General features: G+C 43.1%; 1 protein-coding gene across 3 annotated transcripts in view; it reads right to left on the reverse strand.

Moving 5' to 3' along the window:
- The window catches only part of TENM2 (teneurin transmembrane protein 2), a 1,069,972-nt gene that overhangs the window by 20,925 nt on the left and 1,022,459 nt on the right, over positions 1-26,588 (reverse strand). For all 3 annotated transcript variants that reach the window (XM_019534873.1, XM_019534872.1, XM_019534874.1), the window contains 5 exons: positions 25,071-25,320; positions 20,365-20,385; positions 13,725-13,957; positions 12,850-13,004; positions 11,430-12,304 (listed from right to left, as the gene is read on the reverse strand). In XM_019534873.1, the coding sequence (XP_019390418.1) occupies positions 11,430-12,304; positions 12,850-13,004; positions 13,725-13,957; positions 20,365-20,385; positions 25,071-25,320 (1,534 nt within the window). The remainder of the gene's footprint in view (positions 1-11,429; positions 12,305-12,849; positions 13,005-13,724; positions 13,958-20,364; positions 20,386-25,070; positions 25,321-26,588) is intronic.

Raw genomic sequence — 26,588 nt, forward strand, 5'->3', positions numbered from 1 at the left:
AATTCTTTGGGTATGTCAACAAGATGTTGGATGAGACAGTATTTCATGACATAACGTATGAAAGGCTAGTTTAGGAAGTTCGGAAAATGTTTTTCAGAAAGAGGCTTTGAAGTAAAAGTAATACTCATAAAAAAGTAATACTGATCAAAAAAGTCACAAGTCAGTTATGAAACAGGAAATAAAGATCAATAATAAATGGACAGTTTTCAAGCATGGTGAAAGTCTGTCCTCAAGGCTCTGTATTTGAACTAATATTGTTTATTAGTGATCAGAAAAAGAGAGGGAACATGAAAGTGACAAAATCATTTAGTCTAAGACTAGAAAAGTCCCTGTATACTATCATGACAAAACTAGGTGAACGGGCAGCAAAATGGCAGGTGAGCTTTACCATTAGGTAATCCATACTGGAAAGAATAATTTGAACTACTCCTATACATTGCTGAGTTTTAAATTAACTCAGGAAAAAGGCATGAGGATGGCTGTGTGATACTCACTGAAAATCTCTGCTTAAAAATGCAGTGGCAAACAAATCTTAGAATTCATGTGGAATGAGACAGAAAATACAAAAAATATTCTAATGCCAGGTATATAAATCAATGGTTGTTTGCTCTCAGATAGGGGACACAGTTCAGTGCTGAACGCAGAAAGGAGAGATTAAGAAATGAATAATGAAAATGACTAGAAACATGGGAAAAGGTACATATGGAAAGAGTGACTGAAAATCTGGGAATGATTTAGTTTATGATTTAGAGGTATGAAAGTAACAAAAACTCTATAATCAGTATTCAAAGAAAATAAAAAGGAGACAGTATCTACCTGTCTTAATATAAAAATGAAATAGTAATGCACCAAATTTACATGTGATAGAAGGGAATGCACTTTCTGTAATATATAATTAATTTGTGGAACTGCCTGCACTTACAGTGAAATCTGATTAATTTGCCTATCGAATAATTTGCCGTTATGATTCCATGCCAGTGCCCCTCTGCCCTTCTAAGTTCTCCCAATTATCAATTCTCAACAATTGGTCACTACTGGATAATTTGCTCATTAACATTCCTGTTGGAGTGGCAGATTAACCAGAATTTAACATAAGATTGGACATTTATATGAATAAGAAAACCATCATTTTACAATTTTCAATATAGGAAGATTATTCTAAGATTGCTCATTTTGTGATTGCTTGCACTTTCTTCTGAAATTTCTACTGCAGGACAGTGTTTGTACCAGCTTGTAGGTCTCAGTACAGCCTTGTAGTAAGACTTGATCAAAGTAGATTGTGTATAGGCTTTGACTGAAGTATTCCGGCCAGCAGCAGAGCTGTTGCAGAAGTTTTCAGTTCTTGCTGGGCACATCTGTATGAGATGCTTAACTGCACAGTAGCGTATTTCACCTCACAGTAAGCATGCATGTCTACACATGTGCATGCTTACTGGGCTGTAAAAACCCTTAATCCTGCATAAATTTGCTGTCTGCAAATGCAGGTAATAAATTTAAGCAGGATTAGTTACTGCACAGTAACGAACTTGTAGACATGACCCAAGACCAAGTTTGTTTCCGACTCTGCCCTGCCACTGGTGAGGTGCCCTCAAGCTAGCCCCAGGGCTCTGGGCTAGGAGCCTCCCAGGGCCCCTGCTTGAGGTTTTAAAAGCCTGCAGGCATTTTGAGCCATGGGGCACATCAGAAGGGAGCCTGAGGGCACTCCAGGCTATGTATCCCCCTGGGCAGGCTGCAGCCTAGCTTTGCCAGCCTGCCTGCACTGCAGTGCCACTGCCTGGTACTGCAGTATCATAAGGCTGCCAGGACAGCGCTGTCCAGGTCAGCAGGATGCTACAGGGTGCTGCAGACTCAGGCCAGGCCAGTCAGCCCACACAGGCCCAGTTGCAGGCAGCTTCTGGCCAGCAAGACCAGTGCCACCTGCCCACAGCCCACCCCCAACAGCCTGCCCTGTGCCTGCAGGTACTGCAGGGCATTGCCTCTGCCATGTGGCTGCCAGTCCTGTGCCATGCATTTGCACTGGGCACTGCAGGCAGCTGCCCAGGCCTGGCAGGATGGGGATAGCTGTGTGGTGGTCCAGAGAGCCAGCATAGGACCCACAATGGCCTCATTCTCCTCATCCCGGCCCATGCCCACATCTGTGCCTATGCCTTTCACCTGGGACCCCAACTGGACCAAGGAGGAGACTAGCAACCTTGTGGCACTGTGGGGCAAGGTGGAGATACAGGGCCAATGCCCACATCTATGAGGCCCTGTCAGGATGGATGCAGGAGCATGGGCATGACTGGTCTGTGCAGCAGTGCTGCACAGAAGTCAAGGCCTTGTGGGCACAGTGGGTCATCATGACCATCTACAGTCATCAGTCCAGAAGTGCCTGTAAGTCCATGACCTTTACACAGCAACTGGCAGCCATCCTTCTGGCCTGGGACCCAGGCCACAGCCTTGATCTCTACAACAGCACAGGTGGCCTGCCTGAGTCCCTGCTCTGGCCTGGTACCTCCAGTGACACATCACCAGAGGAGGGCCCCTCAGGCATCCATTGCCTCATTCCGCCAAACTCTCCAGCTGCAGTCTCCACCAGCAGCTTGGGGAGCTCTGGCCAGTGCCTGCCTTGCCAGCTCAACAACCCCAGGCCAGCCATGAGGTGTAGCTGGCCATGACGCTGCTGGCCTCCAGTAGTGTCAGCTCCTCCCTGTGGGAGGTCCCAGCTTGGTGCCTGCATGGCACATACCACCATCGGAGGATGCTGCCCAGAGCTGCATGCCATCGCTGACAGGATGGAGCGGAGCCACAGGCCACACCAGTCCTGGCCATGTGGTGATGAGTAGCTCTCAGGGAGGGTCCTCCTTGCCTTTGCCCCTGCCCCTGCCCCCCTCTCACCCAGTCTGCTCACACTCCCCTGACCCTGGGTTCCAGATCTGCAATGTCTCCCCACCTCCCACAGCACTCAGGGAGGTGGGAGACATTGCAGAACATTATTGAACAACCCATGTCCCAGCTCACACCAGCCACGGCCCCAGGTTTAGCACCACCTAGCTCCCCTACCTGCGCCCAGCTCTGCCACTCACCCTGGCTGCATGTGGGTGCGGAGCCAGAGCTGCCTGTAACAGAGCCAGCACTGCACACCAGCCCTGTTGGCCCTGGCTGCCAGAGGGGGAGCTGCCCATGCCAGGGGACCAGTGCCCACCATCACCCCTGAGTGAGTGCCCCACCAGCTGCACTTGCCATGGCATGCATACCCATGGGGGAACAGCCAGAGGGTGGGGTACTGGCCACCTGTCCTTAGGCTCTGCTCCCTAAGTGCCCCCAACCCATGGCCCCCCAACCCAGGACAGACCAGACATTGCAATACTTGTCACAGGGAAGAAGGTGAGTGGTGGAGGGGCTCTGTTTGTTGAGGGGGAGGGGAGGGCTCTGATGGGGAAGGAGGGGGAAGAGGTGCTCCGGTTGATGCGAGGGAAATAGAGTCTTCATAGACTTCATAGACATTAGGGAAGAGACCTTGCAGGAACATTGAGTCCAGCCCCCCTGCCATAGTCAGGAAATCTGCTGGGGTTCAATGATCCCAGCAAGATAAACATCCAAACACCTTTTGAATGAATCCAGAGTAAGTGCTTGTACTACCTCTGCAGGGAATCTGTTCCAGACCCTGGACACGTGAACTGCAAAGAAGTTTTTCCTTATGTCCAGTCTAAACCAGCCTTCCAGGAGTTTGTAGCTGTTAGACCTTGTTATCCCTTGGGAAGTTGTGGTGAACAGCTGTTCTCCCAGGTCCTGGTGTACCCCCCCATATACACTTATAGGCTGCCACCAAGTCACCCCTGAGCCTTCTGTTCTCCAGGCTGAAGAGTCCCATGTCCCTCAGCCTCTCCTCATAAAGCTGGCTCTCTTGGCCTTTGATCATGAGTGGCTCTCCTCTGGACTCTCTCAACCCCTCATGAAGTGTAGGGCCCAAAACTGGATGCAGTACTCCAGCTTTGGCTTCACTAAGGCCGAGTAGAGTGGGAGAATGACATCTCTGGTTTTGCTTGAGATGCACTGGTGGATGCACACCAATCTTTGGTTTGCGTTGCCAGCCATAGCATTGCCTTGGTGACTCATGTTCATCTTGTGGTCAATCAAGACCCCCAAGTCTCTTCCAGTCATAGTGCTAGTGAGCATAGCACTGCCAAGTCTATAAGAATGATGCTGCATGTTTTTCCCCAAGGTGGAGTGCCCTGTTCTTCTCTAGATTGAATGCCATTAGGTTTTGGTCCACCCACCTTGCAAGCATGTCCAGGTCAGCCTGTATCCCCAGCCTGTCTTCCAGTGTGACCACCTTCCCCCAGAGTTTAGTGTCATCCATGAACTTTGCCAATCCACATCTGACGCCCAAATCCAGATAATTAAGAGTACTGGCCTGAGTACTGAGCCCTGAAGGACTCCACTGGTCACCTTGCACCACGTTGACTTGTTCCCATCAACTAGTACTCTTTGGGTCTGATCCCAGAGCCAGTTCCACAGCCACTAGATTGTGAGATGGTCAAGGCCACTGTTCTCCAGCTTAACCATGAGGACATCATGGGAGACCAAGTCAAAGGTTGTCTTGAAATCCAGATTTATGACATCAACCTTGTCCCCCTTGTCCAGGCAACGCATCATTTGGTCAAAGAAGGAGATGAGGTTGGTCAGGCAAGACCTTCCTGCAACAAAGCCAAGTTGTCTGGCATTCAGAAGGTTGCCTTCTGTTAGCCCAGGGGTGGGCAAAATGCGGCCCATGGGCTGGATGCAGCTCGCCAGGCCATTCTATTCAGCCCACAAGGCCCCTAAAAAATTTGGAAAATTAATATTTATTTTTCCCTGGCAACCTGTCACACGGCCCTTGATGGCTTGCCAAAACTCAGTAAGTGGCCCTCCACCTGAACTAATTGTTCACCCCTGTGTTAGCCTGTTGCTGATGCATCCCTTGTGATACGTGTGCAGTCAGTGTGGTGCTGGGAGTGGGTGGGGAGGTGGGGGGTCCTTGGGTGAAGATGCATAGGTGAGTTAGAGCGGGGACTGCTGGAGGAGGTAGTTGGCCAGGGCCAGCCACACTTGGTGCCTTGGCCCCCAATGGCAGGTGTCCTGCCACTCCAGGTGGGGCTGGAGCTGCTTTAGGAAGTCCCCAAAGGTGCCCTGAGTCATGTGGAAGGCCTCTAGCCATCGTTCGTTGTCTCAGGTGTGCTGGATGATGTGTTGCCACCAGTCCTGGCTGGCCTGGGAGGCCCAGAGGTGGTGAGGCTGGAGACCCAGGAGGTGATGGTGGCCCCAGCAGTGGTATCCAGAAGCCCCTCATCAGTGCCCCTGCCATCAGGAGCTGCACAGTGGCAACCCTGGGATGGTGCCCTGGGGTCAGGCAAGTGGTCACTGCATGGATGGGGAGCCAGGCATGGTGAGATGGTTATGGGCCAGGCGGCAATCGGCACAGTGGGGGCCAGGAGGGCTCTTGAGTGATCAGCAGGAGCCTGGGGCACTGGTTGTCACTGCCAGTGGCTGGGGTGGAGCAGCCATAGTGCAGGGAGGCACAGCGGGTTAGGAGAGAGCTGCCACGTGCCCTTTCACTGGGCGTGCAGCTCCTGGGCAGGGAAGAGAGCAGTGAGCATGGCTGGCTTTTGAAGAGGTCTGTCTGCTGGCTGAAGAGTCTGGAGCTTCCCCTGTACGGCTGCAGGAAGTTTGGGGCTGAGAGCAGTAAATCTTCTCTCTAGTACTCGCATGTGTAGACATCTGCCCAAGAGTGCTTATTCCAGTGTAGTTTACACCCGAGTACACTGAGCCCAGATCAAATGTATGTGTAGATTCACCTGCTGAGTAGGAACATATCAGGAAATTGATTGTCAAAATAGGAAAAACAAAATGTGTCCTTGGGTAGATAGGGGACGTCTGACGCAGAATAGACCCACAGATAAAGCATATCAAGTACTTCTGCACATACTTATAAGTAGATTAGTAAAAGACAGATATGGTAAAATAGTTTGCCAAATATTTAGCTAAATTTAGAAATAATGTATGTGTGCCGAGATAAACTGCTAGCATAAAGAGTATATAAGAGGTAGAAAAGGACCAGCCCACTGGAATTATCCCAAAGATTAGATGAAATCTGGTCATCAGTTCTCCACCTTGCACAGAACTCAGATGCAGGAATTGGCAGCCCTCGACATGACTGCTGGCTTAATCACCCAGTCATATTGCATCATATCTCAGGGCGGTGAGCAAGCTGTATTGCTTTTGTCTAACTACAGTAACAGAATTGTAACTGCTAAGGTTGTTGTTGTTTTTGACTTAGAATTCTAACTGTTGGGATTTAATAAACTTGCTTGTAGTTAAGGGCAACCAAGTCTTAGTCTTCACACTTGGTAAAAAGACCCATAGCCTCGTTGGACACAACAAGGTATTGGATTAGATGGACATCTATCCTGAGTTGGTAAGACAATTCTTGTCTTCCTAAAATGAAGTACAAGGTGAAATCCTAGATTACTTGAAGATAATGGATTTTTTTCTATTGACCTCACTGAGGTCAAACTTCCATCCAAAATTGCACAACATGTTGGTCAAGAGGGAAGGTAGGTAGAAAAGTGAATGGGAAAGTGATGAGGTCAGAAGCTGTCTCTGGAAATAAAGGCATCAGTGATTCAGCAATGGGCAGCTGAGGAATATGTCCATACTAGAAAATACTGGGGGCCTATAGATAGGCTAAAATATTTCTTGGAGATGGGCAGCAAGACATAAATAAATTTGTAAAGCAGTAACTGTAGTAGAGGATTTGGTACCTAATTGTCAGATGATAGGCATTAATCTCCAGGAAATGCCCTGATCCAGGGCTGTTCGTATTACTCTAAGACAGGATTGTCCAACTGCAGTGTGGACAGGGGCTGAAGGCAGTGCTGGCATGTAGCCCCTGGGCTGTACACGGCTTGGATGACACTCTTTGGGGAGCCCCCCTGGGATATCCTCTATTATACAGGCTGTACTAGTGGCCTGTAGCACCCTGCCACTGGGCTGCACCAGCAGCATGGGCTCCCCTGCCCCTCCCTCTCAGCTGTTCAGCCTCTGCCAGCAGCACATAGCCGTGTCCCCGCTCCCCCCCCCCCCCACCACTGCAGTGTAGGCTGTGCAGGTGGCATGTGGACCCCTGGGCACAGCAGTGGGAGAGGCAGCCATCTTTCATGGGCCACATCATAAGACTGAAGATGACCTGTAAGATAAGACACGGGACTGAAGATGACCTTTTATTTGCAAAAGGATGAAGTGGTTTCAGCTGGTATGTACAGGATCTTTCGAAAGATTTAAGGCACTAAGTATAACCACAGAATCATTTCTCAGTCTTTGAGTGCCTGCATTTTGACTGTTAGACTTTTGAAATACATAACTGCTTGACAGCTTTAGAGGGATTTTGCTAGGTCGCTTTCATATATGGTAATGGGTAACAGCAAATGTTGACCTTATATGGAGAAGGGCCACATACATTTAAATATATCCTTATGCCTTATGAAAACAAATCTGATTCAAGGAGAAAACTGCAGCACTCTCTTAGGGCGTTCTGAAGGCCAAGTGGAGTATCATTGGGGACCACTTCAAAGATCTGTTCTTCATGCCCCAAAACAATCTTAAATTCTCCTATGTGAGCCTGCTGTTAGCTATTACATTATTTATAAGCCCTGGCTGCTCATAGCATAAAATGAAGTGCATGTTATATTTTTATTTGATTCCATGAAGTATTTGGGAGATAAGGTAGCACTGTATTTCAGTAAGGTAGTTGGTACAGATATACCATTTATTCCTAAATTTTAATTCTCATGTTGTTATATTACTTTTAAGAAGAGTTTTGTCATTCTTGCAAAGATGTTGTATTGTGATTATGACAACAGGTGCTGATTATCTGTATTTGAATGTGAGAATGTGGTGGTCTTTGAAGCAACCAATGTCACCTTTATGAAGGACATACTTGATAGTCAAGTAGATGTCTCCATCTTTAGTTTACCAAAATTAATACGATAATAATAGAGACAGTATTATCTTCCTGGAATTGCTTGAATATGGAAAGCAATACAGTAACTAATGTTGATAAGAACGCTGCACTTTATTTAAAGATAAATTACCATCTCATTAACAACATTTACAGTCCCTCAGAGGTGGACTAAAGCTGCTAAAGAGTCAGTGAAAGTTAGTTACTTAGGATCATCACCAACAAAATGCCTTGATTTTTTCCTATCTCACTTTTTCCCCTAACAAATATCTACAATTTATGTGGTAGTTTAAGTTCCACCCTTGACAAAGTGTTTTCTGTATGCTTGGCATGACACATGGTCTTGTAACAAAAAATGTCTCTGAAATACAAACAGCTCTGTGAATGGCACAGCACTGATTTCTGTAACCTAGACAGAGCTGATAATATGGTTCTGTTTTTTAATTACATGAATGAAACCCAGGCTATGCAGGTGCAGAACATGATCAGGGTGCTCTAATGGATATAAATGTGAAAGTGAAATTATGGATTAACAGAAAACATAGCCCTTATCACATGCTGGCTATGTTCTCCTATACAGAGTACTTAGAGAGTCCAGATGCAATACTTATTTCCACAGTAGAAGTGATAATTAGATACCACCTATCTTTTATCAAACATACTAATTAACAAATCCAGTGCCGAACCCTGTACTACTTAGTGCTAGGCATGGTGCCTACTACTATGAATAATCCCCCTAATACAGAGAAGAGATTTTTTTTTTCCTTATTTATTCTGGAAAACAGTTGGGAAGCTTTCGGGCACTGCAAAAGTTATAATAATAAATAACATCTACACATGCACATCCATAGAGTATTAAAAACATGCATGCTGTATTTTCATTCCCTATATGTAACATAATAATTTTGTAATAATTTAAACATTATTTTAATCACCAACAGACTTTGAAGAATATTTTATAAGTGTTTAATTTAGTTTGATTATTTATATATTGTGATTTTACTCATTTAATAATGGGGACTTGCAACCAATTTGCATTCATCTATTATAAAATTTGTGATATTTGATGTAAGAATGGTAGCTTCTAGGAAAAAATGAGTTGACCCTGCTTGTGATTTAGGGAATGTGTGTGTGTTAATCAACAATAATATCTATGTAGAGACCTATCTAAAATGTACATCTACCATCATCAGAAGTGTTTCACCAACACCCCATACAGTTTGATGCAGTGATCAATAGCTGAAACCCTCTTATGCCTCTAAAATGGAATTTATTAAATAACTAAAATGTATTTTAAAAGGCTGTTATGTAGTACGGAGAATAAGTCTGCAGCTTCATCGGAATGATAGATAAAAGTGAATACATTTGTTCAGTTATGGTGATGAAATTAAACAGTGACCACAAGATGGCAGTGCCTTCCTTTTCTTATAAACAAATCATAAAACAGTAAATGCTGATGTGCACTAAGTTAGTTATCAGCTGAACCAACCTAAGTTACTTTTGTTCATGCACTAAAAAAAAAAATCAACAGTGTTTAAGTAGCAAGCCATGTTACAACACACTAGCACATAGGTTTGTGGATCAAAACAACTATTATTAGCTGTTTATACGACAATCTAAAAAATAAACCTGTGCTCAGCAATTTTAGGTGGATTATAAAACCTGATCAAAGCTTTGTAAGCACAAATTTGGAAAAAAATTCCAAAGGAATGGATTGCTAATTAAGTATTTCAAGCAAAATACTCATTATTACCATATTTTATTTTAATAGCAGCCTTGCTATAGTTAAAAACCAGCATATGTGTGTGTGTATAATTTTACATACATACATACATACATATATATACACACACATACACACACACATACACATCTATATCTATGTATACATATGTATAGATATAGATATGTATGTGTGTATGTGTATATATATGTGTATATATATGTATATGTATGTACCTAGCCTATTAGATACATATATATAGTACCACTTATTAAAGAAACTCTGTTATTGCTAAATACATTCCAATACAACTATTAAAGACAGCATAATTGTTAGAAAATAACTGGTTTGCTTTTTCAGCTTCTTCATATACTTTTGCACTTTATTTTTAATCTGTTACAGCTAAAGAGGATATTCTGTTTTTTTAATCTATGTGCTCATGAAAACCAGTGTACTTTTGGGCCATCTAGAAATTATACAAGTCACATTGGATTCTTAAGGATACCTTAAGATCTAATTTTGTAACCTACCTCAGGAATGAAAAATCATTAAAGTTAATGTTTCATCCATCACAAGAAATATAAATTTTATAACCTGACATTTGAACATCAAGATTTATAATTTAAGTTTTAAAAAGATGTTAAAAATTAAATCTCTAGAGAGGCAACCAAGTGGGGTTTAGTTACAGAGTACTGGGTGCACATACACAAGCGATTTACTGTAGAGTTGACTAGGTCTGCAGTAAAGTGTCACCATCCACACATACACTGGTACTAGGGTACAGTAAAATAATTAACTCCACTGTAAGATAGTACTGTCCCTAACAGTAATTAACTGTGATTAAATACTCATGTAGATGGTGGCCACCAGGCACAAATTGAAACCAGATCCTGCAAACTGCATTCACATACAAGTTGTTGATTTTCCTAAGAAAAAAGACCACAATCCTGCAAGGCCCTGGGCAACACTTCTGTGAAGTGAGTGAGCCTCCTCCCCAACTTCTCACTACAGTGACGGGATCTACATGTGCACTTGATGTGGAGTTGACCAATTAGCTCCACACTCAAGCGTTACCATCTACAAGCCTGGTGCTATTAGCCTAGAGTAAACTAATTAACTTTGCCATAGGATACCACTGCCAAAAACAAATACCACACTGTCTATATATGTACTGTGTGTCACAGTGCATATATAGACAGTGACTGGGGCTGGCTGGTGCATGAGGATGCTACAAAGCAGAGCTACCTGCTGGCTAGCCCTCACTGGAGAACTCTTGTCACCCAGCCAGTCCCTCCGCAGCACACTGAGCTAGGGCAGAGCAGCTCCAGGCTAGCAGGCTGACCCTCCTGGTTCAATGTGCTGTGGTCCTGGGCACATGTGTAAATGCTATGCCCAGGAGCAATAGGTTCCAGTGCAAACTGTACCAGAGTTTATTCAGCTGTGCTACTGCATGTGTAAATGCACCCAGTGTATGTTTAGGGTGCTCACTATCATACAGGAAGCATCAGTGTCAGGACCTTATGGAAGGACACCACAAAACTGGTGAAGTCAAAAAAACTACTTCTCCGGTTCCAGTGCCCTACTGCACTGAAATTTAAAAACCTGATACTATATTCACTGAATACAATGTAAACACTACAACTGAGTTCAATGCGCATTCCATTTGAGCCAAGTCACCGTCATCTGAAAGAGAATGCATGCCTAATATATTTATAAAAAAATTCTTACTCATAAAAGGTTGTCCATCCCGTTTCATCACTCTTTGTTGCCAAGAGACCACTATTGCCATTGTATGTCATTAATCCAAGTTCCAGAGTCTGGGTTGACACTACCTTGAGTCCACCATTAGCACCAACAGCTAGTGTGACAATCTGATTGTCAGGCATCAGTAAATGTCGCGGTGTTCCATTATTATCCCGACGAATCTTCAAGGAGTTGCCGTTATTATCAATTATTTCTGTGACATCGTTGTCACTGCTGTAAGTGAAATTATATAGATATTCGCCAGTAACTAGGCTAAGTGTGTACTGGTGGATTCCATCAGCATTGAAGACATATAGCTCCTGTTCTCCTGGAGATGCAGCCTCATACTGGTTGAAAGAGTTAAGAATAGGTCTGTTTTTACTAACAGCCCTAATACGGATATTTCCAAGGTCAGCTATGTAGATTGTTCCATCGGGTGCAACAGCTAAGGAGGATGGTGAATTTAAGATGGCATCAGTTGCATAACCATCATCCCCAGAATAGCAGTTACAGTTCACATCATTTTTGCAGTCACAGTCTGAAGCTGCCCCTGCAAGGAGGCAGATCTCTCCATTGGTGGTCACCTGCCGTAGGCGGTTAATTTTTTTCTCATCCGTCTCACTGATATAAAGGATTCCAGTATGTGAGATGGCAATTGCACTGGCTGACTCCAGGGCAGAGTGAATGGCCAGTTTGCTAAGGGAGTAGTCTATACCAGGGACTTGGCAATGCATGGGACGTCCAGCAATAATGCTAACCTGATGATTCTCTGTGATCCGTAAAATGACATTGTTTTCCAGGACATAAAGTGAGTTGTCCATTGGATTGACAGCAAGATCAGTTGGCCATTCTAGCCGTACCTAAAAACCACACAATAGTTTGTTATCACTGTAAAACATAAACAGAATTAAATCTTTTTTAATGCATATATATTGTATGTGAAACATCAGCAAATTAGTCATTGGTTTAGCTTTGTAAATCACAGAACTAAGTGCTGCTTCTGGTACTTCACATGATGAATTTTCTTCCTGTAAAAATTAAAGCTATGTGTAATGAGAACTTTTGTTACTTACGTATCTGTTGCAAAGAAAGAATACTATATCGCCAAAACTCCACAATAATTACAGCAAAATACAATTAACACAATAATTTCTATTATCTCAACCTTATTTTCCTGTGTAAATAACTCATGTTAACCACTGCAAGAAGACAGGTTCATTTTTTTCAGTAACTCGTTACACTAGCTGTCATCCTGAATTGCATAATGTCACCAATACCCAGTAAATCTTTTTGCTCGGAATTCCAACATACCATGTTTCCTAAGCAGAATGGCTAGGCAGTTATCCAAAATTAATAGCTAAAATAAAATGCCAGGCATATAAATGAAGAGGAAGAGAAAATCTACCTGGGTGACATCCATGCTGGAATCACAGCTTAGGGGTCGAACAGCAGTTAGGTCGTTGGAACCCAGTAGAGTTGATATAATTCCATTCTGATCAACTTTCCGAATCATAGTGGCATCAACAAAATACATGAGTCCATATTTATCCACAGCAATTCCTGCAGGTGGGTGAAATAAGCAATGATGAATGCTCTGGTCTTGTACTTCACTGATAAGTTTAGAAGGTATTTTTCTTCATTTACTTTCTTTTTTCAGACTCTTGGTCCCTAATTCTGGACTTCAGATCTTTGCCTACTATAAACTGGTAAAATTCTACTGAAAAACTAAGTAACGACAGTGTTTTTTAAACATGCAACTTTAATAACGCATTATTATTTTGACCTATGCTCGTTTCAGCCTTTGTATGATGTTTAACGCCAGATTTTTTTTTTTAAAGAAAAATACTCTTCCCTGAATTTTACATCAGACATTCACCTGTTGTTTAGCCTGCTTTTCTAGAAGACTACGTGAAGGATTTCACACATTTAAAGCTTTATGCACCTCTATGGAATGAAAACTGACTGAGTGGGGGCACATTTTACTCAGGACATTTTAAAATATTGTGTTTCAAACAAATTGTTTGTTTTCCATTTTGTGTGTTTACTTTAGCGGTGAGCAGTATGCAGCTAAATCATGTTCTGTTCTTTGTCTGCAGCCCACGGTGCCGAGGTAATAAAGTTTGTTTAACTAAACAAAGCCTGAGCACTCACCAATCCACTGTGATTAAAGCACAGAATGAAAATAACCAAGCAAGTAGTGATTTAATTGCCAGATAATTATATCCAGATCCAGCCTAGCTTCACACAGTCACTTTCTCCAGCTGGTTTTACTTTCTTTACCTCGAGGGCTCATTAGGGTTGCGTCCACTGCCTTCCCTCCATCTCCGCATCTCGCTTCATCAAAAGGCAGACACTGCTCTCCAGTCCCTGCTACCACTTCAGAATTAGCAGCCAGGTCCTTTGCACCAGTCAGGGATTTGACACGGTAGATCCGTCGGCTGTTGGTGTCTGATACATACAGCGAACCCGAAACAGGATCCACAGCCAGGTAGTATTTATGGGCAGGATTGTTGCTTTAGGGGTGGGGAAAACAGAAAACAAAGATGGCTAAGCAGTCTAAAAACTTGGTAGACCTTCAGCCTTTAAGCGTACAATGTTAACGTTGGGGTCCAAGGCACTTTCATTTAAGGACTTCGTTTTACTTTTGAAATACTTTAATTCCCCCAGTGCTCATACACTGTTGCTTCATGTGGGCATATTTCCTGTAGTACCTACAGACTCAACAAGTAGCTTGGTTTGCATGAGAAGCAAACCAAAGAGAAGGAAAAAGAAAAGGAAAGTGGATGAGTTCTAGGCTTGAGAATAGGGACTGGTTAACATTTTTAGAAGGTGCAGCTTTTGTTCCTTGTAATGAAATCTCTTTCTTCCCACCTCACCAAACATTGTAAATAAATTCAGTAAGCCACCAAAAGGCAGGGCAGCAGACTGATGTTGACAAAGATTTATACTTCAAAAAGTCCTTTCCTCCTCCTCCCATTATTCCTGCGCACTTGTCAGAAGGATGATTAGCCCTTGGATGGCTAGATGGATAGAAGTGGCACTTAGTGCTCTTAAATGGCAAATATCAATAATTAAATGCTCAGAGTATTGAAGAAGTGACTCTTTTTTGCTCATAGATTGAAGCTCTAAACCAGGGGTGGGCAATCATTTGAACCAAAGGGCCACTTAGAGAGTTTTGGCGGCTGTTGCAGATTGGGTCATCACTTCTCCCCCCTGAAACCATCACTTCCTAAGTGGTCCAAGGGTGCCAGACAGAATGGTCCCATAGACAGATGGGGTCTCCATGGAGACCTGCCCAGGACCCTCAAGGGCACAGCGTGTTTGACTGGGCACACGGGATGGGGCTGTGGGTAGGTGGGGAGTGTCATCTGGGAGCAGGATAGGCAGGAAGTGGGACTGGCTGCATGTGCCATGGCTCAGACTGCTGCCTGTGCCTGCACTGCGAGGGGCTGAGGGACCCTGTGTGGGCCAGATAAAATCCCTTGGTGGGATGCATCTGGCCTGTGGGCCATATTTTGCCCACTCCTGCTCTAAACCCTCATGTGCCCTCACATATACCAGGTTGAATTCTGCAACTTGCTACACTAATGGGATGAAAACAAACTAGGCAACAGGCAGAAGTGCAGCTCCCGCTGTAACTCTGCAGGAAGTGTTTTGCGTTATAATAATCCCTTGGAGCAAACGGAAGTTCACTGCTGGTTCCAGGGGAGAGGGGATCTAGCAGCCTGCTGTCCCCCAGCTGGGTTCCCCTAGCAATGACCCCTCCTCCCTGCAAGCTCCACCTGTTTCCAGAATGGGAGGGGGGAAAGGGAGCAGAGGGAGCTCATGCCAGGGGTTCCCCAGCAAGCGCTAAAGGGTAGGGTAGGCGAGCTGGAGTCCCCCACCTCAGGAGAGCTCCATACACCTGCCCCACCCTCCTGCATGGGCTGAAAACCCCCAGACCAAACACCCTCCACTCCCTTTCCCCTCCCTTCCAATTCTGAAAGTTCAAGGCTGGGAGGCAGTGCAGACACAAGACAACAGAAGATACTCTGTTTTGAAATGTCTTCATCTGACCCCTCATGCAACGAGGGTTCATATTTTTGCCTAAGCAGCCATTTTTTAAGCTGTCTGCAGCTGTGCACTTGTGTTTGGTCATAGCTGCAGACGGTTTTCTGTAGCCAGCTTGGCTGAAAATTGTCACTTTTGTCTGCAACTGTACTTTATTATTCTTTTGTTAGGGACTCATTCAGCAAGACAAGGGTTTAATTTACTAATGTAAACTGTGAAAGAGTGGTCAGTTCTTCATTCAACACTTCTGTGTATTAAGTTGAAAAGGAACGCAAGCTCCTGCACTTCAATTGTGAAGCACACAGTAGTTGGAGGTTCTTGCTCTGAGCCAAATCTCTCTGGCTCAGATCTAACTATTGTCATTTTTGTACTTCCCTTGAAAGCAGAAATCTTAGGAATGAAATCAAAGCACTAGCCTTTGAGTTGCTGACACTCTGACTTACGAGTCATGAGGTATTACATGAGTTGGAGACAAGTGTGTAATACATTTATCCTTCAAGCAAGTTCCTATATATTCTTCTGCCAGATAAAATCTGGACTCCGGTGGATGAGTTTGGCTGTGTGACTAAAATCAGAAAGGGCCCAAGTTTTTAACATTAGCACAGGCTGGTTTTTTTGGATAATGTAGTCTTGTGATAATTTTGTGATACAAGGGGATGCTCAGATGCACTGCTACATCCCTAGCGACATTACAACTTTTGATAGCTTATCAAATTTTATAACTGCTTCGGCAAATCATCTGTAAATTGATGAACATCAGTCTCATCCATTAATATATATCTGTGTTAGGGTGAAGGAACGTTTGCAAAACCCTACCTGCTATCCGAGTTCACACCTTAGTTTTTAAACCAGATCTATAACAACTGTGCCCCTTATGAGGATATGGCAAACTTACTTAAGATGAATAGAGATTTTGAAAGTGTAGAAGACAAATGAACACACAAAAAAGAAAATGCAGGTTACTTACCATGGACTGATCTTGCCTCCAAAGATCCACACTCCTGGATTAATGTGGCAAAAATACACAACTCCAGGAGTGAGGATATGATAAGGCAAGTTATGACAGAGAAAACAGCCAGTTGTTGATTAGAATTACTCACTGAAAAGTTTAGCAACTGATACCTTCGGCAGATGGATTACCAGCAGTGTGGTAACAGCCAGATTCTGGAGAGTGAGGAGGGACAGTGATACCAGTATCTATTGTAATTTTCCTCTAGACCAAGGTAATGCTATCTGTAACATTATGATTTTAAGTCATAGTCATGCAACTTATGGTTTTAAATCATAAGTCATGATTTTAAGATTCTGCAGTTTGCCCTAACACTGTAGAGTTTGGGTAGGAGAATGACTTGGCTGAAATTAAATGGGCATGGGAGACACCATCTGCTGAAGACACACAGGAGCACAGAAATTAGAGATGCAAAATATAGTAGATAAGTGAATAAAAAATACCCGGCAAATTTATCCATGCATAGATTTCAAAGCATATTACAAAGGTGGGTGTTGTTGCACCAATTTTACAGAGGAGGAAACTGAGGCACAGAGAAGTTAAGTGACTTTTGCAATGTTACACTGTGATATTAGTGGCACAAATGCGATTAGAACACAATTTATTTAATCCTACTTCCCTGTCCTATGTCTCCAGCATCCACTGGGCACTGTTCTCACCCTCTTTTTGCATCCCTCTATTCTATGAGTTTCTATCTTCTATGAGTCTCTATCTTCTATGAGACTCTTCTATTTTTTCCCGGGATAAGAGTCTGAGTTGGGAAAAAAAAGGTTGCAAGATGTTTACTTTAACAAAGAAGTTCTTCCTGCTCTCCAGAAGATCATGGCAAGGTAACTATGCACGCCATTCATTTTAATAAATGACTTCCATGGTCTCTCTCTCCTCTTTCTTTCTTCATGCTGCTAGCTCTGCTTTCCTTTTACAGTAAACACCAAATTCTGTCATCATACAATGAATCGTATCTCACTTTGTAAGTACGTCTATACTACTGAAATCAAGGGGGAATAAAGTACTAAACAGTAGGCATATTTACATGTGAATATTAATACAATGCAAAAAAACTCCATCATAGTTTATGCTGGAGTTTTTTGCTCCCAGGCACAGTGTTTAATACATGCACTTGGGACTACAGCACATTGAGCCATGGTAGTGCAGTCCCAGCTGGCATGGAGCCTGGGGGGCCAGCCTCCCAGCCCAGGGCTGCTCCTGCCCAGCTCAACGTGCTCAGGAGGGCCTGGCTGGGGCACAAAGGTGCTACAGTATGGGGCTAGCTAGTCCCGGCCAGCCACCGTCAACACAACAAATGTGTATTGCTGCAGAGTAAATAACTCTGCCATAGAATAGTACTTATGTTGGGTGGTATTATCTTATGGCAGAGTTAATTAATTTACTCTGGCCTAATAGCACTACTTGAATAGATAGTGATGCTTTACTGTGGAGCTAATTAGGCAACTCCAGTAAGTGTCTCATGTAGATGCATCCAGTGGGCCATGGTGGGGAGGGTCAGCCCTGGGCTCCAGGTGGCAGCACTGGATGGCAGAGGGGGCTGGCTGGGGCACAAGGGTGCTGAAAGTGCAGAGCCATGTGGCTAGGTGACAGGAAGAAATCTGGCCGCCTGCTGGCTAGGCTGACCGGGAGCAATTTACACGCCTGGTCGGCATCTACACATGTGTTTTATCACAGTTAATTACCCCAAGGTAAAATAATACTGCCCCTGACAGTACTATCTTACGGTGGCGTTAATTAATTTTCTGTGGCCTAACAGTGTCATGTGTAAGTGGTGACACTTTTCTCCACCACTAATTTGTCTACTCTTCAGTTAAGCGCACATGTAGATGTGGCCACTGTGAGGAAGGATGGAAGAATCTGGTCTTTAGAGGGGTCCTTTTCTTTCTATCTTTCTTTTCATGCAATCATCTATATATATACTGAGATCAGCTCTCACACTACTGCCTCTCCCTTCACAAGAATCTCATTCAGTCTAGGGTCATGATGCAGTGATCTCATTCAGTGCATTCATCATCTTTTGTTTCAGCAGCTTTGTGGCATGCCTGCTGACCTGTTATATATGTTTTCCTTTTCCTCATGGGCTGGAAAAAGGCAGGACGGGCATGAGTCTATCCACCTAATGCAGATCTAAGGGGGTTTTGTATCCAACTTTGACAATGGGGCAAACAAACTTGGGCAGATGGAGTCTCATCCATAACACTGCACCTTGGGTACTTCCACAAAGAAGTCAACAGCTTATTTTCTCAAGCAGATATATTTTATATTGGAGAAATAGTATTTCCCAAAATAGCATTTGACTGACTAACCAGTCTTTGCCTCTCCCTTTCCCATTCAACAAACCCTTTTTTATTCATTTTTAGAATTACATAAAGACAGACGTCTTTTTTTTATTTAAAATAAATGTTGATAAAGTATTCAGCCTTGCTCTGAGATATTTGACTAGAAGATCTCATCCAGCTAACACATCCAGTGTTGGTTATAACAAGTGGTCTCATGGCAGGAGATGTAGCTGTGCCTGGCAGTAAGTTTGGTGCTTGGTAGTAAGTGTAGGCAGGATTGAGTCTCAAAGTCCAGTTTTCCTTCCACTTACATTATATGCACACTAGTGTAACTCTAGTCACTTATTTCTGTAAAGTTAAATAATAAGAAAAGCCAGCCATACATAAAGCTTTTGGACTCCAAACAATCAACTAGAATTATGACTGCAAATGATGACCACCCAGCAGTGCAGATAATCATATACAAAAATGAAATAACTCAGCCAACCAAGAAAAAGCCTAGTGGAGCTACTTCTAATTTATGCTATTGTGGGAAGGAAATGAGACTGCTGAGCCCAGAACCTCTGCTGCATTCATGTTATGCTGTAGAGATGGGAGACAACTGGCAGCACCATACCTAGACTCCTGGCGGCCCCAGGTGAACTTTTAGTATTAGCCCGCTGTTCATCAGAGATAATGATAATAATGATTATTTTCACCATTTTCAGGCCCCCTTTCTGTCTGGACCCTGAGTGGCTGCCCAGTTTGCCCATGCCTGTGTCCAGCCCTGGGTCATGGTCCTCAAGAGGTTGTGTACCAGCTAAGAATTGCAGAGCAGTTCATAATGACTATCCTCCTTGCTCTGTCCTTCCCTAGTTCAACTGGTGAGGGTATGAGGAGAAGGATATGGATGTTGGCCATGCTAACTTCATACCAACCTGCTAGATTCTCCCCATCTGGAGAGAGGTTAGTGTAAATTTAGGGCAAAATCTTTCCCCTCATGTTTACAGACTTGACTACTGTCCATGAAATTGAAAAAAATAATTTAAATTCCATTTATAAGATCTAAATCTTGTGGCTGGATAAAACCAAGCCAGCAGACTGACTATTAACAATGCAGGACAGTTAAAAAAAAAAAAAAGAAACAAAAGAAAAAGAACCAAAAAGAGACCGTGAATCTTGAAAAAATCATTAATGAGCTGAAAATGAGTTTTTGACCCATTTCCAGTTCATTAGTGCCTGTGTGAACCCTTTCCAGCATTTACAAAACCTACTGTTGTAGTTTGCCTCAACCATTTAGACCAATTATAGACTGCAGGGAGAAATGCTTATATGAAATTTAGCTTGGGGTTCATTATACTTGCGCTGTACTAGAAATTTCTAATTACTGCCAGAACTTATTTGGTTGCTTTTTGACTGCCTTTCATAATTGCTAACGCTTATCATATTCATAACACACAATTAGCACATAAAAATGTTACTATATTTGGTACATGAAAAACATAACATTACACAAGAAGCACAACACAAAAAGCAAACACAATGAAGCAAACAAACCGTATCAAATTATATGGGAAAGAGCTCTTGGTCTTACCTATGTTTAAACTCTTTATTTCTTTATAGAAAGGGAACAGAAGGGAAAAAAAAGAACAAACAGTTAGCTGAAGAATAGATGGTAAAGCAAACATAGCATTTTGGTTTTTTTACAAAAGGACACAGGAGAGGGAATCTCTTTGCAGCTCTAGCCTTAGATTGGAGAGGGATGAAGCATGCCAGGAGGTGTTATAATCACAAGATAGTTCCCTGCTATGATACCCCCCTTTAAGGCATATTTTGCAAGAAACTTTCTGGATCACTGAAACAATCATAATGTGGGAAAATATGCAACTTGTGTGCTGAGAGGGAAAGAAGTTGGCAGTTTTCTGCATAGTAAAATGGGCTTCACAGAGAGGTGCAGTTAGTACACAGTGAAACCAGCATTCAGACCACAATTCTAGTTGCTGAAAGTGGCCACTTTAAGTTGCCCAAATGCAGTTTCCAAGACGACTTAAAAAAATCTTTAAACCACTGGTTTCCAGACTTTTTGCACCCAGTGGGCCACTGCCAAACCTCAAAATGTCATGCACCCTTATCATCAAACTTCTAATTTAAACAAATGGAGCAGGGAGGAGGAATGACCACTTACCATGACCTCACAAACCACCAGTGGTCACCAGACTACAAGTGGAGAACCACTGCTTTAGACCAATTCTACTAAGCAACTGATGTTCTTTTTCCCTGGTCCCTGTAGTAGTTGCTTAAAATAGGCTTGGCTCTGTGTACAGCTATTTATGGAGAATGTATTCATGCCAATCAAAGCAATTCTTAAATTAGTGCTATTTTATAACTGAGCAATATGGTGCTGTACAAAGTGAGCTGGGTTGTATTTAATTGAAGCCTAGCATGCAGTCTAGGCATGAGGCCAAACAGGCAAGTGCCCTCTCCATTTCTAATGTGGATTAATACAGTTTTTGCTTTGGAGTGTTTCATTGTGTTTATACAATTTTGTTTAAAAATGTACAGTTAATGGAATGATGATGCGCATAACTCCTGAGCTGCAGCTCTCACAGCACAGAATGAAGCTTGGAACTTGCAAGGTTCAGTACGAATTGTGGCATGTGACAGTATTATTAGCCAGTCAGGCAGCTGGTATCTTGAGCCAATTTCATGCCACTTAGTGCAAGGGGAATAGCATGCATGTTTCTGTTCTCATTTACAGCTTACAATAGAGTAACCCCACTGACTTCCATAGTTATGATTTGTACTGGTATATAAGAGACCAGAGTGATAGCCATTATCTGCTGTAAATGAAGGAATACATTTACGTTTTATTATTTATGGAAACAGCATTTGCAACTTTATTAAAGCTTTAATGTTAGCTTGGGGTTCCAGTCTTGTTCATTCCTAAGGGCCCAATTCTTCAAACCCTTACTCATGTAAATTCCAGAGGTTTTTATGGGAACCTTCTTCTGAGTGTGAATGGCTTCTGTGACTAATATTTGCAGGACAGGACCCAGACTCTTTCTGAGAAAAAGAGAAGTCTGAGAGGGGAATGGTAGGAGCATACCGCTACATCAGGAGTACATTACGGGCTCAATGAACAATTGTTCACCAGGGCACACTTGGGGAAAACTGGGAGTAATGGCCACAAACTCCTGGAAGACCATTTCAGGCTCAACATGCGGAAAAACTTCTTCACAGTTAGGGTGTCCAGACTGTGGAATAAGCTCCCTTTAGAGGTGGTACAAAAGCCTACTAGGGGTGAGGAGCTTCGGGTGCTGATTTGATTCGGAGGAGATCTGGCCTGATTTGGTGGCCAAATCTCCAAATCCATATCAAATCAGGGGACCAATTAAAAGATCTGAATCAATTAGAAGCTCTCTGAATCAATTTGAAAAAGATTCGGAGAGCTTTGGCAATTCGGGCAGTCCCCACTGGCCGCAGCAGGGAGCTGGACCCAGACTCTGAGCTGGTAAGTAGGGGGCAGGAAAGGGGGGACTGGAGGAAGGGGGAGGAGACCATGGGGGGACCCCTGCAAGGCTCCATCCTCTGCCTGCTCCCCCAGCCCTCCTGAGAGCACCCCAACCCCCACCTGGCCCCAGCTCCCAGTTGTTTAAAGAAAACCCCCTACTCACTGGTTGCTGCCAGGCAGGGGGGCAATCCCTGCTGCCCCCCACTGCCCCACACTCTATGGGGGCCTCTGCCATGAGCCACGTGACCACCGCCCCTCTCCCAGCCCCCACCTCCACCTGCCCCAGCTCCCGGACCTTAAAAAAACCTAAATAAAACCCTGGCTGCTGCAGCAGCCTTGGGGTTTCTGGAGGCTCATAAAAGAGCCCCCCTATGCAGCACAGGGTAATGGGGGGCAGCAGGGCTCACCCCCTCTCCCCCACCTGGCAGGAGTCAGTGAGTAGGGGTTCTTGTTTGTTTGTTTGTTTTTTAAAGGTCCAGGAACTGGGACAGGTGGGGCAGCCATGGAGGGGGGGTGCTGGGAGAGTTGGCAGGGGCCGGGGGGCTCATGGCAGAGCCCCCCACATAGCGCAGGGCAGTGGGGGGGCAGTGGGAACTGGCCCCCACTGGGTAGGAGCCAGTTAGTGAGTGCTTTCTTTTCCCAAAGAGCCAGGAATTGGGGCTGGGTTGGGCAGCCATTGAGAGTGGGTGGGGGATGGGGCCTGTGTGATTTGGAGATTCGGCTGATTTGGCAGCAGCCGTATCTCTGAATCAGATTCAGCCAAATTGATTCAGGACAGTGATTCAAATCACTGAATCGAGTCACTGTCTCCCAAGTCGGCCGAATCTGAAGCGAATACTAATTGCTTCCCACAGGCCTATCACCTCCCCTGGAAATCTTCAAGAGGAAACTGGATGGTCACCTTGCTGATCCCAGTTGTCTTTCCTGCCTGGTGCAGGGGGGCTGGACCCAATGATCTTCCGAGGTCCCTTCCAGCCCTTACAATCTATGAATCTATGAAACACAGACTAAAATAGATGAATATAAGTTCTAAAGTTTCATGTACCAAACATGTTGCTGATATTAATGCTCTATATGCAACATTTTCATTCATAGCCAATAGCTCTTAAAGAGGTTGAAGAAACTATATTATGGAAAATAAATTTTATTAAAATAAAAGGGCAACAGGACAAGGGCATGAAGGAAAGATAAGGACTTTTCATTGTGCTTTTTATTTTCTTTTGCAATTTATTTGACTGGGAATCCTGAGACTGATACATGTTTTTGATCCACACAGGCAGGAGGGAAGAATGATCAAACTAGCTCCCTTGTAAACTTTGAATCAACTTTTTGAAATTTGTGTGACAACTGCAAGACACTTAAATAACCTGATTTGTAGAGATGTGACGGTAACATGCTTGACATGAGGCATCCAGTCTGAAAATGAAAACTACTTATACATAGGTACATACATGTACCTATGTATCTGAAAGAAATGGCCCATACACTGAAAAAACTATGTTCTATCAAATGAAGTCACAGAGAGTAATACTGTTCTAAAATGCACATGCATATATAGAAGGTCATCTAGATTCACCAGCTCCCTTCTCGGAGCATATACTGACCTACTAATAGAAAGCATGCCCATGATCTATGACGGGCAACATCTGGAGTGATGTTATCAAGTCTAGAGATTGATGTGCAAGGATGTGAACAGGAACTGATGTGCAAGGATGTTCTAGACAGGTGTCAAAGAATGGTTTTGAGAACAGTTGGCATGATTCTGACCACACTTACTTTGACATAAGCCTGGGCTCACTCTGCTGAACTCCAAAAATTAATTGAGTGGAAAGCTAGTTTGAGAACTGAATAAATCACATTATCTTTTCTTAATTTGATCATGTTACTTTGTTCTAAGGGTTTAAAAGCCAAAAAATAGAGAAAAGTGGACAACTGGTTGTAGTGAATTCTCTTGAAGTGTTTGGCAGCTATCTAAAGTTTACAAGAGCATGGATTTGTTCCTGTTCCATCTTTCAGCAGCCAAACAGTAGTTTGTAGACATATCAGGTACATGTTCATAGGACACAATCCTAAGGTTTTTCTCCATGTGAGCAGTTGAAGAACTAAGCAGTGGTAGTATAAACTAGTCACATGAGTTAGGGTTTGAAGGAGTAGTACTTTTCTCTCCCAGAGGGATGAACAGAACAGAAGTAGACTGAACAGAAATGGGTGGAATGGTCCAGTATGCATCAATGCCTTTTCTATTAAAGTAATCTAATAATTTGTAATTGTTTGTGCACAGCTACACAGCTTGTAAAAACTACAGTATGTAAATGGTTCTGGGACATCAGTCCTTTCATTTTGGCTACACTGACATAAACTACAGGAAGATATTTAATAATGTAGTGAAGGAGGAAAGCTGATAAAACATGCTGATATATATAAATTCCTCTCAACTCACAAGGCTTTTAAGCCCTTGTTCATTGCTCTCACTCACTACTTAAGTGCAGTCAATCCTAGTTTTAACATAAAAGCTAAGTGTTGTGTAATACTTAAGGGAGATCATATCAAGTGACCGCTAAAGTAAGAAAACAAGCTTATTTTTTATTGACCTGTGTCAGCCCTTTTCTATATTTCATTCATTTCTCTCATCAGCTACAGGCATACAGTATGTATTTCTGTGCCCCATTTCTCCATTGGAGTATTATCAAGTTGAAATAACAATGTTATTAGAATATTATAAAAATGAATGGGAAAGGTTGGTTTCAACATAGGCTACAGAAGTCAAAGTGCTAAGACTGACACCTTACCTTAGCTCCAAAATACTGGTGACATTCCTTGATGGGAAGATGCGCCGAATGTAGTTAAAATCCCCAACAAAGAGGCTTCCATCGATTCCCACTGCAAGTGCCACAGGGGCCAAAAGCTTGTTTCCTTCTGCTAGACCATTGCAACTTGGGCAGGAGATGCTTCTTCTTCTTCCATTCCCCATAATACTAGTAATCACAGCTGGTTGCTGAGTTAAAAATTGATTCTCTCCATTGCCCTTGTGCAGTATACCTGGAGTGAATGGAAATGCAAGGAGTTACTACAGTAATTCAGCAAGTGGGGCCTTTGGATGATTCTACATGTTACAACCAACGTGACAGTGAAGTGATCTAAAGCTGTAAGGTAAAGCATCTTTTTTTTGCATGGTCTGACAACATTGTAATGAGGTGAAGGCATTATTTTCAGGGTAGCCAGAACAAAAAACAAGAGCTATAGCAGTAAAGCTGAAAGAGTAATGATAGCTCTTTTAACCAGACAGCAGAATATCATGTCATTATGGATCATTTTCATTCATTCATTTAATTCATTATAGATTGTTTTCATTCTCTCCTGCCATGCTATGCCATGTTGCCAGAGACAGTAAATGGGGATTTATTATTTATGATCTCTGACAATACTAGAATTAGGGGACATAAAATGAAACTCGTAGGTAGTAGAACTAACAAGAGGAAATTCTTTTTCACACAGAGTGTCATTATATTGTGGAACTGAGAGCTGCAAGATACAGTGGAGACTGGTAGTTTAACCTAGTTCAAAAGGGGATTGGACCAATTCTTGAAGGGAAGGTCCATCAATCGGTATTGAATATGGTAGAAGGGGACACAGCCTCTAAATCATATCTGAACCTCCGAATGTTGGAAGCTGCCATGGGAGATGAGCAGGGACAATTCAGAAAACATGCCTGTTCACCTTCCTTCTCAACATCTGCTCTCTGTGTGAGACAGGATACTGAGCTAGATGGATACTGGGCTGAGTTTGATGCAGGACATGAGAGTTCTTATGTCACTAAATTTAAGGGAGAAACCTGTTACAATATTTGGTAAAAAAGGTGGAAAAGAACTGGGAAAACCTGTTCATTATTGGCATGCCCATGAGCCTCAGTCAGAGCCTTTCCCTTTAATTTCCTTTGCTGCTTCTTATGCCAAATTTCTAGTGTCTTCCTTCTTCTGCTTTTCCCATTGCCTTTTGATCTCTTCTGCACATTTTCAGGAAAAATACTGTAGAAGAAACTGCTCAAACTATTTCTTGAGGGGTTTTGTGCCACACTGCTCTCTTGATCCTTTCTGGTTCCTAGTATTATAAGGCTCTGGCAGGCTCAAAAGAGGCAATTCTTCAGGCTTGCTTGGGATAGAGCAGTGGTTCTCAATCTTTTTAGACTCAAGGTACCCCTCTAAAACTTTTCAGAATTTAGTAGCACCCTGTTTAAAATACTTTTATTTTTATATATATATATGTATGTATGTATGTATGTATATTTAAAAGTATATATATTATATATA

The sequence above is a fragment of the Crocodylus porosus genome, unplaced genomic scaffold (assembly GCF_001723895.1).
Source record: "Crocodylus porosus isolate Cpor-Errol unplaced genomic scaffold, CroPor_comp1, whole genome shotgun sequence".
Lineage (NCBI taxonomy): Eukaryota > Metazoa > Chordata > Crocodylia > Crocodylidae > Crocodylus > Crocodylus porosus.